General features: G+C 40.7%; 1 protein-coding gene across 2 annotated transcripts in view; it reads right to left on the bottom strand.

Annotated features, from left to right (window-relative positions):
• The window catches only part of Chn2 (chimerin 2), a 301,879-nt gene that overhangs the window by 32,059 nt on the left and 255,340 nt on the right, over positions 1–14,480 (bottom strand). For both annotated transcript variants that reach the window (XM_048786398.1, XM_015490179.2), the window contains one exon: positions 2,703–2,780. In XM_048786398.1, coding sequence (XP_048642355.1) covers positions 2,703–2,780 — 78 coding nt within the window. The remainder of the gene's footprint in view (positions 1–2,702; positions 2,781–14,480) is intronic.

Below are 14,480 nucleotides of genomic sequence, written 5' to 3'. Positions count from 1 at the left end.
AAGTAAATAATCATTGCATGATGTGAGGCATCACTGTAATTTGATTCCCAAAGTTTTAGTTCTGACTCTATTCTGGCTTTTCCTGTCTGCTTGAAAACAGGCACAGTAGATATGTGTGTGTAGTCAGGGACAGTGGCTGGGAGCTTTCTGATAGGATGGAGCAGATTCCCAGTCTGTTGGGGCTTCTGTTCATTCCTCTTGACAAAGTTCCTGGATAGAGTAAGAAAGAGGAATTTTTATGGAACAGACCTCACAGGGGCAAAAAAGTCTTGTTATGGGGTGAGGAATCAATTCTACTGGCAGTTTCAAATCTCAGAGGAGTCCAGAAAGGAGCAAGCAAGGTCTGATAAACATGAAAATGTGATTATTTATTATTTTTATTGAACACTTACTCTATGCCCTGTACCCAATTTCCTCAAATAAGAACATAAATTATAAATCAAAAAAGTTTCAGAATAAAATCTATTAGAAGTCAACATAAAGAAACAGCTAGTGTAAAATTAAGGTTTAAAACAGAAATTCCAAGCAGACAGTGGAGACTTTGATAAGAAATTTCTTTCTCCGTTAGTGGCTTGTTACTAAAAGCCCACTCTTGTATTTATAGCACAGAGCTGCTTTTGGAATGTTCTTCCAAAGTCCATGCAAAGTTTCCACTTACACTTCTTTGGGGGTGCAGGGAGGGCAAGGGGCAAGGAAGGACAGAGGGAATGCCTCCTCCAGCCCTGGTCACTCATTCTTATGGTCAGTGGCACCAACAGTACTATTGAACACCATAATCAACTGCTGCCACTACTCTGGGGTCTGTTAAGTTTCAAAGATGTCTATTTAAAACACATGAGAGAAGGCTCCTGTCTGGCTTTTGTATCCCTCTCAACGTATTGTCTCTTCTCTGCCTTTCTTTGTCTCAATAGCTGAAAATTAGAAGAGGCCACACTGAATAGATTCTGAGTTTTTAAGTGAACATTTTTGAAACTGGTGTTTTTCACTGATATTGAACATATCAGGTAGCAACAGTACTATTTAAGAAATAAAATGCACTGTCTTTTTTGTTTTAAAATGTCTGAATAGTAAATTTCCATTCAGAGTCCTAAGATTGAAAAGACTGACTGACGTTGCTTTGAAGCCTATCAATCAACTAAATACGCGTGTGTATTTTTTTTAATTTAATTTTTTTTTTATTTTTAACATGAGCTCAGACACAGTATATACATGGAGAAGCTAGTCCATAAAGACATTATGGTAGGGCGCATAATTCCAATAGTATCTTAAAGCCAATATAATTGGAATTTTTGAGAGGAAGGAAAAGTATTTATAAGTCCAAGAAGATCCACCCTTTCTTCCATGGTAGCATATCCACAGGATGCCCCAAACCAGGGATTTCTGCCAAAAGTCAGAAAAACACGTTCTTAAGGCAGAAAAATAATGAAGGTTAAAATAGAAAACAGGAAGGAGAAAAAAACAAACCATAGATTTTCTATGCTCCAAATTAGATCTGTCACTGTTTGGTGTTGGGACAAAACCTATATAATGCAATTCTTCACCCTAATGCTAAATATATAGGGCTGAATAATTCCATTCCTCAGTTGAATGATAGCATACAAATGCCTGAGCCATTTGCCTTCTAAAAACAGAAGCAGGGAGACACACCAAACTCACATGAACGTCTATTATCTCATAGACGCATGTTGGTTCTGGTGGAGGATCGGCAAGCAAGAGCAGAAAATCTGTTTCCCCGTCACCTCTGACCAAGGATTATCTAGTCCCAACAGTCACTAGGGTTTACTGGCCCTAAAGGAACTGAGTTTAAAAAAGAAGGCAATTCATATTTTCTTTCTCATGCCTGTTCTCTTCTACCTGAATGCTTCCTCTCCAATCTCTCCAGTCTTCTCGGTTGTCAGCCTATCTGCTGGGGTAAATTTCTAACTCTCTCTTGTCTCTCAGCAGCATGTCAAGCCAGGCAATGTGGCATCAGATTCCCTACCTGCCCTTTTGGAACAACTCAGTAAAAGAAATAGGCCATAATTTTCTGTTGGCAGGTCATAGGTACAAGTGCTGATCTAAAATGGAGATGACAGTCATTCTTGTTTTATAAATACACGTGGGAAAGTCCACTTCAGAGGCTTCCCTATCTTTGTTTGGTCTGGGCAGCAGGACCCAGCTTGGCTAGGCGAGGAGGGTGGCCCTGCACCCAGAGCATACACAAAGCAACTGGCTGATATCTCTCCTCATCATTTGCTTTCACAGCTGGCTACACAGAAACAGAGGGAGGTGGCACCTTTGAAAACAAAGGACAGAACGCAGAATGTGAAATGGCAACTGTTTTCACTTGCTCAGAGACAGCAAGTTTCTTTACCGCTACTCAGAGTGGAAAAGTACAGCTCAGCTTCCACCAGAACATCTCTAAGCACAGAGTGGGCATGCTCTGTTTTTTCTTTCACTGGACACGGGAAGGGAAATGGATCTGATTATCAGGAACTAAGTCAATACACAGATAGATGTTTCTAGGCAAAAGCATCCAGCAAGCTGCTTTCTGAGGCCTCCGGTTGGATTCAATACAAGGCAACAGTATTAAGTTAGAAGCTCAAAGTGAGAAACAAAGGAATTTTCTGTCTCCTGACAGGACCACCCCGGACCAGATGGAAACCACAAACGGACCCTCCCTACCTGCTCAGGTGTGACAAAGGGAGGATGCAGCGTCTTACCTTGAAGTTGTGTGTCTTCTCATAGTTGAAGTGGTTGTCGTTGTGTGTGAGGGCAGCCCTTCGAACCAGGGAGGAGATCTGTGAACAGGCAAAGAGTTTGAGAGGGGGCCAAAGCCAGCTGCCTTTGACTCCCACCTTCACCCCCAACGCCACGGCCAGCAGCTCTTGGCGCTTCCTGCCTTGCTTAGACTTCCGAACCACAGCGCACTTTTTCTCATTTTCCAGCCACAGTTCCTGGGAGAACATAGTGCCTGGATCTCAGATCTTTCTAGTTTCCCCTGCAGAGCCTGGGAAGCTCTGTGCTGTCAGGGTCTTCCAACTGTGGCTAATGTTAGGCAGCAGATTTGAGGCAGCTGCGTCCTGTCTGCAGAGGCCTCCGGCATGTGACCTGGAAGGGCCGGTTTGAGTGATGGAGGGGGCTCTGCTTCTGAATAAGGACAGGCCTGTTTTGTGCTATGTCTTAAGGCCAGCGTGTGCCTGGAACAATAGCACACATTCACGTGTACAGCAACCCCCAGAAGTGGCATCCAGTTAGCACTGAGGATCCAGGAGGCAAGGGCAGGCGGCTTTACTCCTCCTGCCCAGGCACATTGCAAAAGAGAGACCTCTCCTACTTAATAGCACATCCCCCCGCCCCCTCGCTCTCTCTCTCACACACACACATACACCCCAACTAGCTCTGATGTTCAAAGTCTGAGGCTGTATCCAATTATTCTGGTTCTCTGAACCCCATCCTGGGCTGAACTCCAGCAGATTAAACCTTTAACCCTGATGATTGTTTAATCTTACAGGGATAAAGCCTCATCTCTTTTTGCCAAATCTACCCCAGCACTTGAGAGCTTCATCTTTATTCTTATGCATGCATTAAATTGGAACAATCTGAGCACTGACTGGAATATGGAAGAAGAGCAGAGCATTTCAGCTCTGAGTTCTATAATCAAAGTTAAAAAAAATAAGACGCAAGATGTGTTGCTTGTAGGATGCCCCCTTGTTTCTCCTCTCTCCTCCTTCCCTCAACCTCCTCCAAACGCACACAGATATGAAAATATTCCTTAACTAAAACCAAAACATCACAGTTTTTTTCTTTTGAATAAAACAACCTCAATGCTCAGTCTGTTGGTGTCACAGTCTCTCCAAAAGTCCTGTATGCTCTTAAAAGGATCATCTGTTTGATAGCTTCCTGTGAGACCATAGTTGTTGGTTCTGGGGCTCATTGTTACTAGAAGTGAGGAAATTGTCATGTCTTGAGTGTATTCCTGATCGATTGGTGAACTTTAACCCTGCTCATGCCAGACAGCAAAATCAGGACTTTGGAAACTTAGAAAGTCAGAAGAATGCAGATGTCTGAATCATTATGGAGATGGACAGTCCACAAATTTCATCCTGCCCTCTAATGAGATGTGGTCCCACGTGTCAGCAGAGTTCCCCAAGTAGCCTTGTGGAAGGATCACAACACAGTGATCCTTTCCTTGTGTAATTCTCTACTTCCATATTTCACCATCATTTCAACTGGGTTCAGAAGTTCATTCTCCCATTCTGTTACCTTCAATAATAATAAGAGCCACTTTTTTATATTGAGCATGATAACTCCGGCTGTGCCAGATGATGCTTACAATGTATTACACACACTTACTCATTTAATCTTTGGCACATGGGTATGAGGAGTAAGATTTTTATCCCCATTTGATGGATGAAGAGATTGAGGCATTGAGAGGTAAAAAAAAAAAGTAATCTGTCAAAGATATGCAGTGACAGAGCCAGGACTAGAAGACCAAGCATTTATATCCAGCATCCAAACTCCTAAACACTGTGCCTGGCTGCCTGAGCTTAGCGATCTGCTGCCTGCCACATCCTGTCACCACACCCTGCCAGAGGCTTCATGTAAAATAGTGGTCACGTCTACCCCCCTTTTACCTTTCTTACCCTACAATAACTCAGACCCCGGTTATCATTCCAGTCTACCTTACACACAGCTGCACAGCACCGCTGAATCCACTCAGCCCTCCCCATCTGCTCATAAAATTCCAGGGCTTCTCTGTGGATTAAAGGCATCCTGCATTGCAGGGTTTTCATAAGCTGGTTCCAATATATCCAGCTCATCTTATTTCCTTACACAAATCCAACAAAATCTCTTTTCTGATATTCTCAACTTCTTACCCTGGAAGCTTGCTCTGTCCTTTAGCATATTCCAGGATCATTTCAACATGTCTACATTTTCACCAATATTCACATTCTAATTCAAATGCCTCCCTCTTCAAAGGGACTTTTCCAAATTCCTCCACTGGAGTAAAAATGGTTCTCTGAAATCCCATAGTTAGAGAAAAGAAATTATCCATTTTTTTTTTCTGATTGTGCTGTCCATGTCTTGTGTGGCAGTGATTTATAACTGGTCTTTTCCCCTGTTACACTGGGAGCCCTTTGTGTCATGCCTCTGCCTCATCTGCCTTTGTTTCCCCTGATTAGGCAACAATGTCAAATAAGAGCCCTTGCCATGGCAGACACTGGATAAATATAAGGTGCTGGAAAACCCTCATGCATCCAGGAAGCCAGAGCTGTGGAGGATGGCAGATCAAGGTGTCTGATGGCATGGGGTGTCCCACCCACCATCTTGGCTTCCCCGTGCCTCAGCTTCTAAGGTCCTGAACCTCCAGGGGTCTGCCTTCCCGAAGGGCTCCACCAGACCCCTTTTTCCTCTTTCCTAGTGTCCACTCCCCAAGAACAACTGTCTCTGACAGAGGCTTGACATACATTTGCAAGTTTTCCAATGCTTGGCCTAACGGTAAAAAGCTGGAGACAAGAAATAAGGATTCTTTTCCAAACCTTCACTGCTAGCAAACCAAGTGAGAAACCTTTGGATGGCTAGCCAGCCAACCATGTTGGGTAAGAACAAATTCTGCAATCTCAACTAGGCTAATCTCATGAATATACAGTTTCAGAATCTGATAAACTGTAGGTCTTTGAAAACTGAGCAGACAGGGACTCCTTCTTCTTTTGGTATATGGATGGTTGAATACAAATTTTAATATTTCTTTTATGTCTATGTCTTTATTTATAATGAATAATTTTTATTCCTATTTGTGACAGTGATTTCTTTTTCAGATATTTGTTCAATGGGATCAACTCACACACAAGACCATTCAGACATGCGAAGGAACCACACACTGCTCCCTTAAGATCCTTCTCTACAGGGACTGGAGTGTTCCATTGGAACAAGCATGATTGTGAATAGTGTGGATGACCTCAGGTCACCCTCTTACTAAAGGAAAATTATAACAACAGCCTCTTGGTGAAAACTTCCTTCTTGGAGAGCATGCTTACACAGAGCCCTTCTTTATCTAGGTACCTGAGGATGGCTCCTTGGCTCCCTTTACATCTTCTATGTTGTTGAATGCATTCTCTAGACACAGTAGACAGTGACTACTTTTGCTGACAGTCTTTTCCTAACAGAATTTTTCACTGACCTATTTTCATCTATACATTCATGAGACGAAGCACATCTCCCTACATGACGTGTTTAAATCAGGGATTCTCCTTGGAACTGCTGACATTTGGGGCTGGGCAATTCTTTGTTGCGAGGGCTGCCCTGTGCATCCTAAGGTGTTCAGTGGCAGCCCTTGCCACTACTCACTAGATGCCAGTACAACTGTCCCACCCTCAATCCCTGCTGTGATCACAGTGGAAGATCTGCAGACATTGCCAAATACAAGTCTCTACAGCATGTTTACTAGAGGTACTGTGCTCTTTGCCTATTTCAACTCACTGAAAATTTATAACCCTACAAGGTAGGTTCTGTTATAATTATCTCCATTTTACAGATGAGGAAAAGAGAACTGAGAGTTTAAGTAACTTGTCTAAGGTCACACAGTTGGCACGTGATAGAACATAGGAACAACTATGTCTATGTCCCCCACCCCTGAGAAAAAAAATTTCTTTAATTTTTTTTGGTGGTAAGGTACTCATAACATAAAGTTTATCATTATAGCCATGTTAAAGAGTATAATTCAGTGGCGTTCAGTCTATTCACAATTTTCTGCAACATGACTACTATCTAGTTCCAGAACTTTTCATCACTCCAAAATGAACCCTGTGCTCATCAGCAGTCACTCCCCCAGTCATTTCTCCCTGCATCCCTGGGCATCCACCTGTGAGCTTTCTCTCTCTGTAAATTTTCTTGTTCCAAAAATCTCACATAAAGGAAATCATACAATCTAGGGCCTTCTGTCTGCCTTCTTTCCTTCTGCATAATGTTTTCCAGGATCTTTCATGTTGTAGCATACATCAGGACCTCATTCCTCTTTATTGCAACACATAACTGCCCACTGATAGGTATACCACAGTTTGTTGATCTATTCATCTGTTGATAGGCATTTGGATTGTTTTCACTTTGTGGCTATTATGAATAGTGCAGCTAAGAACACTATGGTACAAGTTTTATTGAGCACTTGTTTTCAATTCTTTTGGGTAAACCATAAAGCTATGCCTTTGTCCACCAGTCTAAAACTGTCTCTCATCCCAATAATGCTCACATTTAAAAATATCCAACAGACAAATGCCAGAATGATTCTTTTTCCTACTGCTGGCCTGATAACTAGGAGGGCTGCTGCTCTGTGCACTGGTTTCCAAAAAAGGGGACTTCTGTCCTCCCCCTACCCATGTGGGAAACAGGGGAGGTTATAAATAAATGATGAAATAAGCTCACCACTTCCCTTTCCTTCTCCCCACCCCCACATATGAATAAAGGTCAGGATTCTACTCACTGTTCTCCTTTTCTCTATGATCCTGGGTCCAGGAAGGAACCAGGTAACAAGAAGGCAATGAAAGGTTGTCAGACAAAGACAAGGAGGAAAAGTCAGTGAGCAAGAAGATCCTGGAAGAGAAGCCCTGTTGGGTGCCTGTGTACCTGTGGAGCACCCAGGGACCTGGGATGGCAGGAGGAGGAGGATTCCCTCGTCCCCCAGCTCTGACTATAATAATCTAGCATCCTAAACCACGGGACCTTAGGAGTTCATTTACTTCCCGGGTTTCTCCCCACCTACCTTCAGACAGGCCCAGCTCTGGTCCTCCAGGGGTCAAACCATCTGCCTTCTTAGTATCAAGATCTAGAGAAGACAATTTACCACAAGTCTACAGTTCTTCCATAGATCTCAAGGACATTCCCATGCTACATTTTAAGGAGGGCTTATTGAAAATGCCATCCTCAGTCCTTGGACAGTCTCTCTTACTACTCTAACCAGTCTTTGGGCTCCCGGGCCCAATACATGGCTCTGTCTTGAGTCTGAATCTCCCTTAGGAGTTGACAACCCCAGCTATTATCCTAATGACAAATACTACCCTGCCACTGAGGCTTCTGCTGCCTCTTACCAGCATGTGAAATGAAAATCAATACCACTCATGCTGGAGAGGGGGTCTGGAGGGGAGGTCTCTAATCTGTTGGTGTTTGTGTGAACTGGGTTGTGTTTGGGGGAAAAAATAATGTTGGTGATGTATCAAAACACTCTTGGCTCAGACCTGTAATTCCAGCTACTTGAGAGGCTGAGACAGGAGAATTGCAAGTTCAAGGCTAGCCTGGGAAACTTAGTGAGACCCTGTTTCAAAATAAAAATTTTTAAAAGGGCTGACCATTCAAAAACCCAAAGGCTGAATGTTCTCTCTAATATGTGGATGCTAACACACAATAAAGGTGGGGAAAAGAAGTTCATTGGATTAGACAAAGGGGAATGATGGCAAAGGGGGGTGGAAATAGGAAAGACAGTAGAATAAATAAGATAGAACTTTCCTATGTCCATATATGAGTACATGACCAGTGAAACTCCACATCATGTACAACCACAAGAATGGAAATTATACTCCATGTATGTATAATTTTTAACACACACATTACTGTCATGAATATCTAAAGAGAACAAATTTTTAAAAAATAAAAAAAAATGGCTGGAGATGTAGCTCTGTGGTATTGTGCTTGCCTGGGTGCATGAGACTCTGGGATCCAGTCCCCAGCACTGTGACAATAGCAACAACAATAACAACAAAAATCCCAGACTCAAAAACATTCATGTGTACTAAGCCAATGATTCTATTTCTAGGATTTCTTAAGCAGGTCTTGAGATAAGAATTTAAATAGACAAATGCAGAGAAAATGGTAATGTTAATCAAAACAATATCAAGAAGTGAGAAAAAGCCAAAACATTCAATATAGGGGAAAGGCCACATAAATTATGGCATAAACATAAAAAGATACCAGGTAAACAATAATCCAGATGATTTAAATAATATCTAATGGTGACAGAATTTATCCCGACATAATATTAGGTGAGAAACTGGCTACTGAACCATGCATGGTCTGATTCCCCATTTTGTAAGTAGATGCACACAGAATATATCAGAACACCAAAATGTGTCCCCTATACCAAACTGCTAAAGATAAGCAACAATTATCTCTGGGTGGAGAAATCTTCATTGACCTCTATTTTCTTGTATCTTTTTTTCTGCATTTTTGGAGTTTGCTAGAGTGATTATTTTCTAGTTCTGTTATATAAAAAATACTTTTGAAGTACAGTATAAAAACTTTCTTAGATGATGAAATTTTAATGTCCTAAGTCAGCTTTGAGTTCACTGAATCTTTCCTCTTCTTTTTATGGGAGAAGCTGATGAGGGTCAGAGGAGTTTGATGATTTGCCCCTCATCACAGAGCTATTGAGTAACTGGATCCAGAGGCAGATCCAGACCCAGAGCTCCTGCCTGAGGTCCTCTAGTGCTCCTCACACTTGGGCAGGCTTTGGAGTCTCCTGGAGGGCTGGGTTGCTGCACCTTGCCCCAGAGTTCCTGCTTCTGTCTGTGTGAGGCCAGGCCTGTGCATTTCTAGTGCATTCCCAGTGATGCTGATGTTGCTGGTCCTGGGATGTCTTGGAGGACCCCTGTTTTATGTTTTCTACTGCACCTGTAGATGCACATTTTCCTGATAAGAGCATCACCTGGAGAAAAAAGACCTTCCCCAAAATGCTCAAGTTCTACCTCAGACCCGCTGAACCCAGCCTGATTGATTCTGTGTGTGCTGAACACTTTCTCTTACTACCAGGTAAATCATCTTTCTTCTCCCTGAGAACTGCCCTGTGAGTGTCTCCTCTCTCCTTTGCTTGTGGTTTTGGGGCCTGAAAGAGGAGTAGGCCAACAAAGACATATGACTCAATTGCAAACTCATTCCCATGACTTCTGAAGAAACAGGAAAGGCCAGGGTGGGGGCCTGCTATCTTTCCTGCCCCTGTGCTAGTTAGAGAAGTATAATTGTGGTTTTATTTGAGCTCATCTAAACATCACATATAAATGGTTGACCTGCCTCATGCCTAAAACAGTTGCTGACCTCTAAACTTGGTACACTCTGGTCTGAAGTAAAGAGGACTTTGTCTTCAATGGCTGGACACGCCCAGCTGCTGCCTGATTGTTGTTCAGGGACAGATGGCCATCCTCAGGATGAGGGATTCAAAAGTACCAAGGTAGGTCAGGAGGGGAGGTCTCTAATCTGTTGGTGTTTGTGTGAACTGGCCCTCCCAGAACTTGCCTCACTTCATTCAAAGCAGCCAGTGTTGACCCCAGGTGGCAGGGCCTGGGTGGCCTTAAGGTAGATAAGGTACCTTGTTTGGAGCAGGTAAATAATCTGATGTTATTTGGGTTAATTGATGGCTTGATGCTGTCATTCCCATCTTACTATATAATTTCTCCAGCTGTCTTGCTGAGACTGATGTCACCACTTTGACTAACTACTGATGTTCCTCACAGGCTATGTAAAAGTAGAACAAAGACCACAGGGAAGACGAAACATGAGGTTGCATTAGGTGTCGCACACACTTCAACATGCAGTGGCTGGTTTTTTTGTTGTTTGGTTTTTAGGTGCTATTGTTGTATCAAAGTTTCACATGAGCCTGGAGTGATCCATTTCCTTAAATGAGAACTTTCAAAGTCTTAGCCGATTTTCTTTTTCTTTTTTTAATGAGAGTACTATAGTTATACATAAGTTGGGTTCACACATACATGAAATTTGATTTCAATCCCCATGCCCCCTTGCCCTCTCCTCCTCCCTCCCCTATTCTCCTTCCTTACTCTATTGATCTTCCTTTTGCTTCTATATTTATTTATTTTTGATAGGAACTTTCTACATATACATAAAGGCAAAATTCCCTTTGCTACATTTATGTATCCATAAACATGATTTTGTTAATTTTTTTCCATATTTCCTCCCCTTTCCCATCCTTCCTCTCACCTTCTCATTTGCCACCTACTCCACTGATCTTCCCTATTTATTTATTTAATATCTACCCACTACCTTCTTTCCTTTATTTTGTTCTAGTTTCTACATATAAAACATTAGAGCCTTGATTTTCTGAGTCTGGCTTATTCTGATTATTATATTCTCCACTGCCATTCATTTGCCAGCAAACACCATAATTTCATTCTTCTTTATGGCTGAGTAAAACTTCATTGTGTGTGTGTGTGTGTGTGTGTGTAATATTTTCTTGATCTATTAGGCAACTGGGCTGGTTCCATAATTTGACTGTTGTGAATTATGTTGCTATAAACATGGAAGTGGCTCTATTGCTATAGTACGCTGATTTTAGTTCTTTTGGATAAACACAATGGAGTAGGATAGCTGGGTCATAGGGTGGCTCCATTCCTATTTTTAAAAGGGATCTCCATACTGCTTTCCAGAGTGGTTGCCCTAATTTACAATCCCACCAACAATGTATGAGTGTACCTTTTCCCCACATCCTCATCAGCATTTATTATTATTTGTAATCTTGATAATTGCCATTCTGGTTTTATTTGAGCTCATCTAATCATCACATATAAATGGTTGACCTGCCTCATGCCTAAATGAGATGAAAGCTTAGTGTTGGTTTGATTTGCATTTCCCAGATTTCTAGAGATTTTGAACATTTTTTCATATATTTGTTAGCAATTTGTGATTGTTCTTTTGAGAAATGTCTGTTTAGTTTTTGCCTATTTATTGCAAGGTTTCTGGTCTAATTCCCAAGTCTTTGATCCATTTTGATTTGACTTCTGTGCAGGGTGAGAGATGAGGATCTAATTTCATTCTTCTACATTGGATATCCAGTTTTCCCTGCACCATTTGTTTAAAAGGCTATCTTTTCTCCACATTTATTTTTGGCACCTTTGTCAAGTATCAGATGGCTGTAAGCATGTGGGTTTGTCTCTTTCTTCTATGCCATTGTTCTTCATGTCTATTTTGATGCCAATGTCATGCAGTTTTTGTTACTGTAGCTCTCTGTACTATGTTTTGAGATCGGGTATTGTGTTGTCCCCAGCATCACTCTTCTTGCTCAGGATTGCTTTGACTATTTTGGATCTCTTATTCTTCCAAGTGAATTTTACAACTGTTTTTCTTTCTAGTTCCGTGAAGAATGTCATTAGTATTTTTGTTGGGATTGTATTGAATCCATATATTGCTTTTAGTAATATGGCCATTTTGACAATATTAATTCTACCTATTCAAAAGCATGAGGGATTTTGCCATCTTCTAAGGTCTTCTTCAATTTCTTTCTTTAGTTTTCTATAATTTTCCTTGTAGAGCTCTTTCACCTCCTTGGTTTAATTAATTTCCAAGGATTTATTTATTTGAGGTTATTGTAAAAGGAATGGGTTTTCTGATTTCTTTCTCAGCAGAATCACTGTTAGAGTATAGGGGAGCTATTGATTTATGAGTGTTGATCTTGCTTCATGCTACTTTACTGAATTCATTTGTCAGCTCTCGAAGTCTTCTGATGGAGTTTTTGGAACTTATAGGGACATGTTAACAGCAGAGAGAGTTAAAACCTCTTCTTTTCCTATTGTATCCCTTTGTTTTCCTTGTCTTACATGATTCCACTGGCTAAAGTTTTGAGAACTGTATTGAATAGAAGTGGTGAGAGTGAACATTTTCATCTCATTCCTGATTTTAGAGGAAATGCTTTCAGTTTTTCTCCATGCAGTATTATATGGAGTTTGGGTTTGTCATACATAGCCTTATAATGTTGAGGAGAGTTCCTTCTATCCCTGATTTCTCTGATGCTTTTAATATGAACGGGTGTTTGATTTTATCAAAGGCCTTTTATGTATCTGTTGAGATGATGATCATATGATTCTTGTCCTTAATTCTGTTTAAGTGGTGAATTACATTTATTGATTTGCATATGTTGAAACAACCTTGCATCAGTGACATGAAGCCCACTTGATCATGGTGTATTATCTTCTTGATGTAGTTTTGAACGTGGTTTGCTAGTAACTTATTAAGGATTGTTGTATATATATGTTAATCAGGATATTAGTCTATAGTTTTCTTTCCTTGATTTAATCTTTGGTTTTCTATCATCTTTATACTGGCGTCATAGAATGTATTTAGGAGTGTTTCTTCCCTTTCAATTCTATGGAATAATTTGAGAAAGACTGGTGTTAACTCTTCTTTAAAGGTTTGATATAACTCTGCTGAAAATCCAACTAGTTCTGGGCTTTTTGTTGTTGTTGTTGTTGTTGGAAGGCTTTTAATTGCTGTTTCAGTTTCATTATTTGATATTGGTCTGTTTAGGTTTTCTATATCTTCCTGGTTCAATTTGGGCAGGTCATATATGTCTAGAAATTTGTCCATGTCTTCTAGATTTTCTAATTTATTGGACTATTAGTTTTCAAATTATTTTCTAACAATTGTATTTCAGAAATATCTGTGGCTCTATCTCTTTTTTTAATCTCTAATTTTGTTGATTTGTATCTTATTGTTCTCTCTTTTGGTTAGTTTGGTTAAGGGTTTATCAATCTTATTTATCTTTTGAAAAACCAACTTTGTGTTGTATTGATCTTATGTAATTTTTATTCTCTAATTCACATATTTTCATTCTGATCTTTATTATTTTCTGCCTTTTGCTGATTTGGCAGTTAATTTGCTGTTAGTTTTCTAAGGCCTTGACATGAAGCATATGCTTATTTCTTTGGGATCTTTTTTAATGTGGGTACTCAATGCTATAAATTTTCCTCTTAGAACTGCTTTCATACTGTCCCAGAGATTTTGATATGTTTAGTCTTTGTTCTTACCTGGTTCTAAGAATTTCTTGATTTCTTTTCTCATTTTTCCTATGATACATTCTTCATTTAAAAGAGTATTGTTTAATCTCCATGTATTTATGTGATTTCTATCATGTTTCTTGATGTTGATTTCTAGTTTCATTTACTCTTGATCTGATAGGACATGGGATTATATCAATTTTTTGTATTTGCTAAGACTTACATTATGACCTAGAATATGGTCTATTTGTAGGTGTCTGTTAGGTCCCTTTGATTTATAGTATTATTTAGATTGGAAATATTTTTTTTTGGTACCAGGGATTGAACCCAGGGGTACTTTACCACTGAGCCATATCTCTACCCTTTTAAATATTTTATTTAGAAACAGGGTCTTGTGCTAAGAGCCAAGTATATGATGCATGGCATTTTTGGTCGAAAGGTGACTGCCAGCTAGCCATTGAGATGATATGATTATGTTAAGATTTGCATTCATATGGATATTGGACTCCTGCTGTTCACCTAGGCCGGCTACAGGACTCCTGGAGAGTTCCCATTGGTTGGGGAAGTATAGTAGGAGGGAGTTCCAGAGGAGGAGCGCTCTCTGTGGTCCGGGAGGAGGCCGCGTGGGTGGAAAAAATCTTCCCGGGCGGTACCGGACATTGGCGGCAGTTTCAAAAAATAAACTTTGTTCCTGCTTGAGTGGCTCGTGATTTTGTGCCCAGCCAGACTGCGGCA

The sequence above is a fragment of the Marmota marmota genome, unplaced genomic scaffold, assembly GCF_001458135.2.
Source record: "Marmota marmota marmota unplaced genomic scaffold, marMar, whole genome shotgun sequence".
Lineage (NCBI taxonomy): Eukaryota > Metazoa > Chordata > Mammalia > Rodentia > Sciuridae > Marmota > Marmota marmota.
Note: the sequence above shows the minus strand (reverse complement) of the source record. Positions and strands in the feature narration are given on the sequence as shown.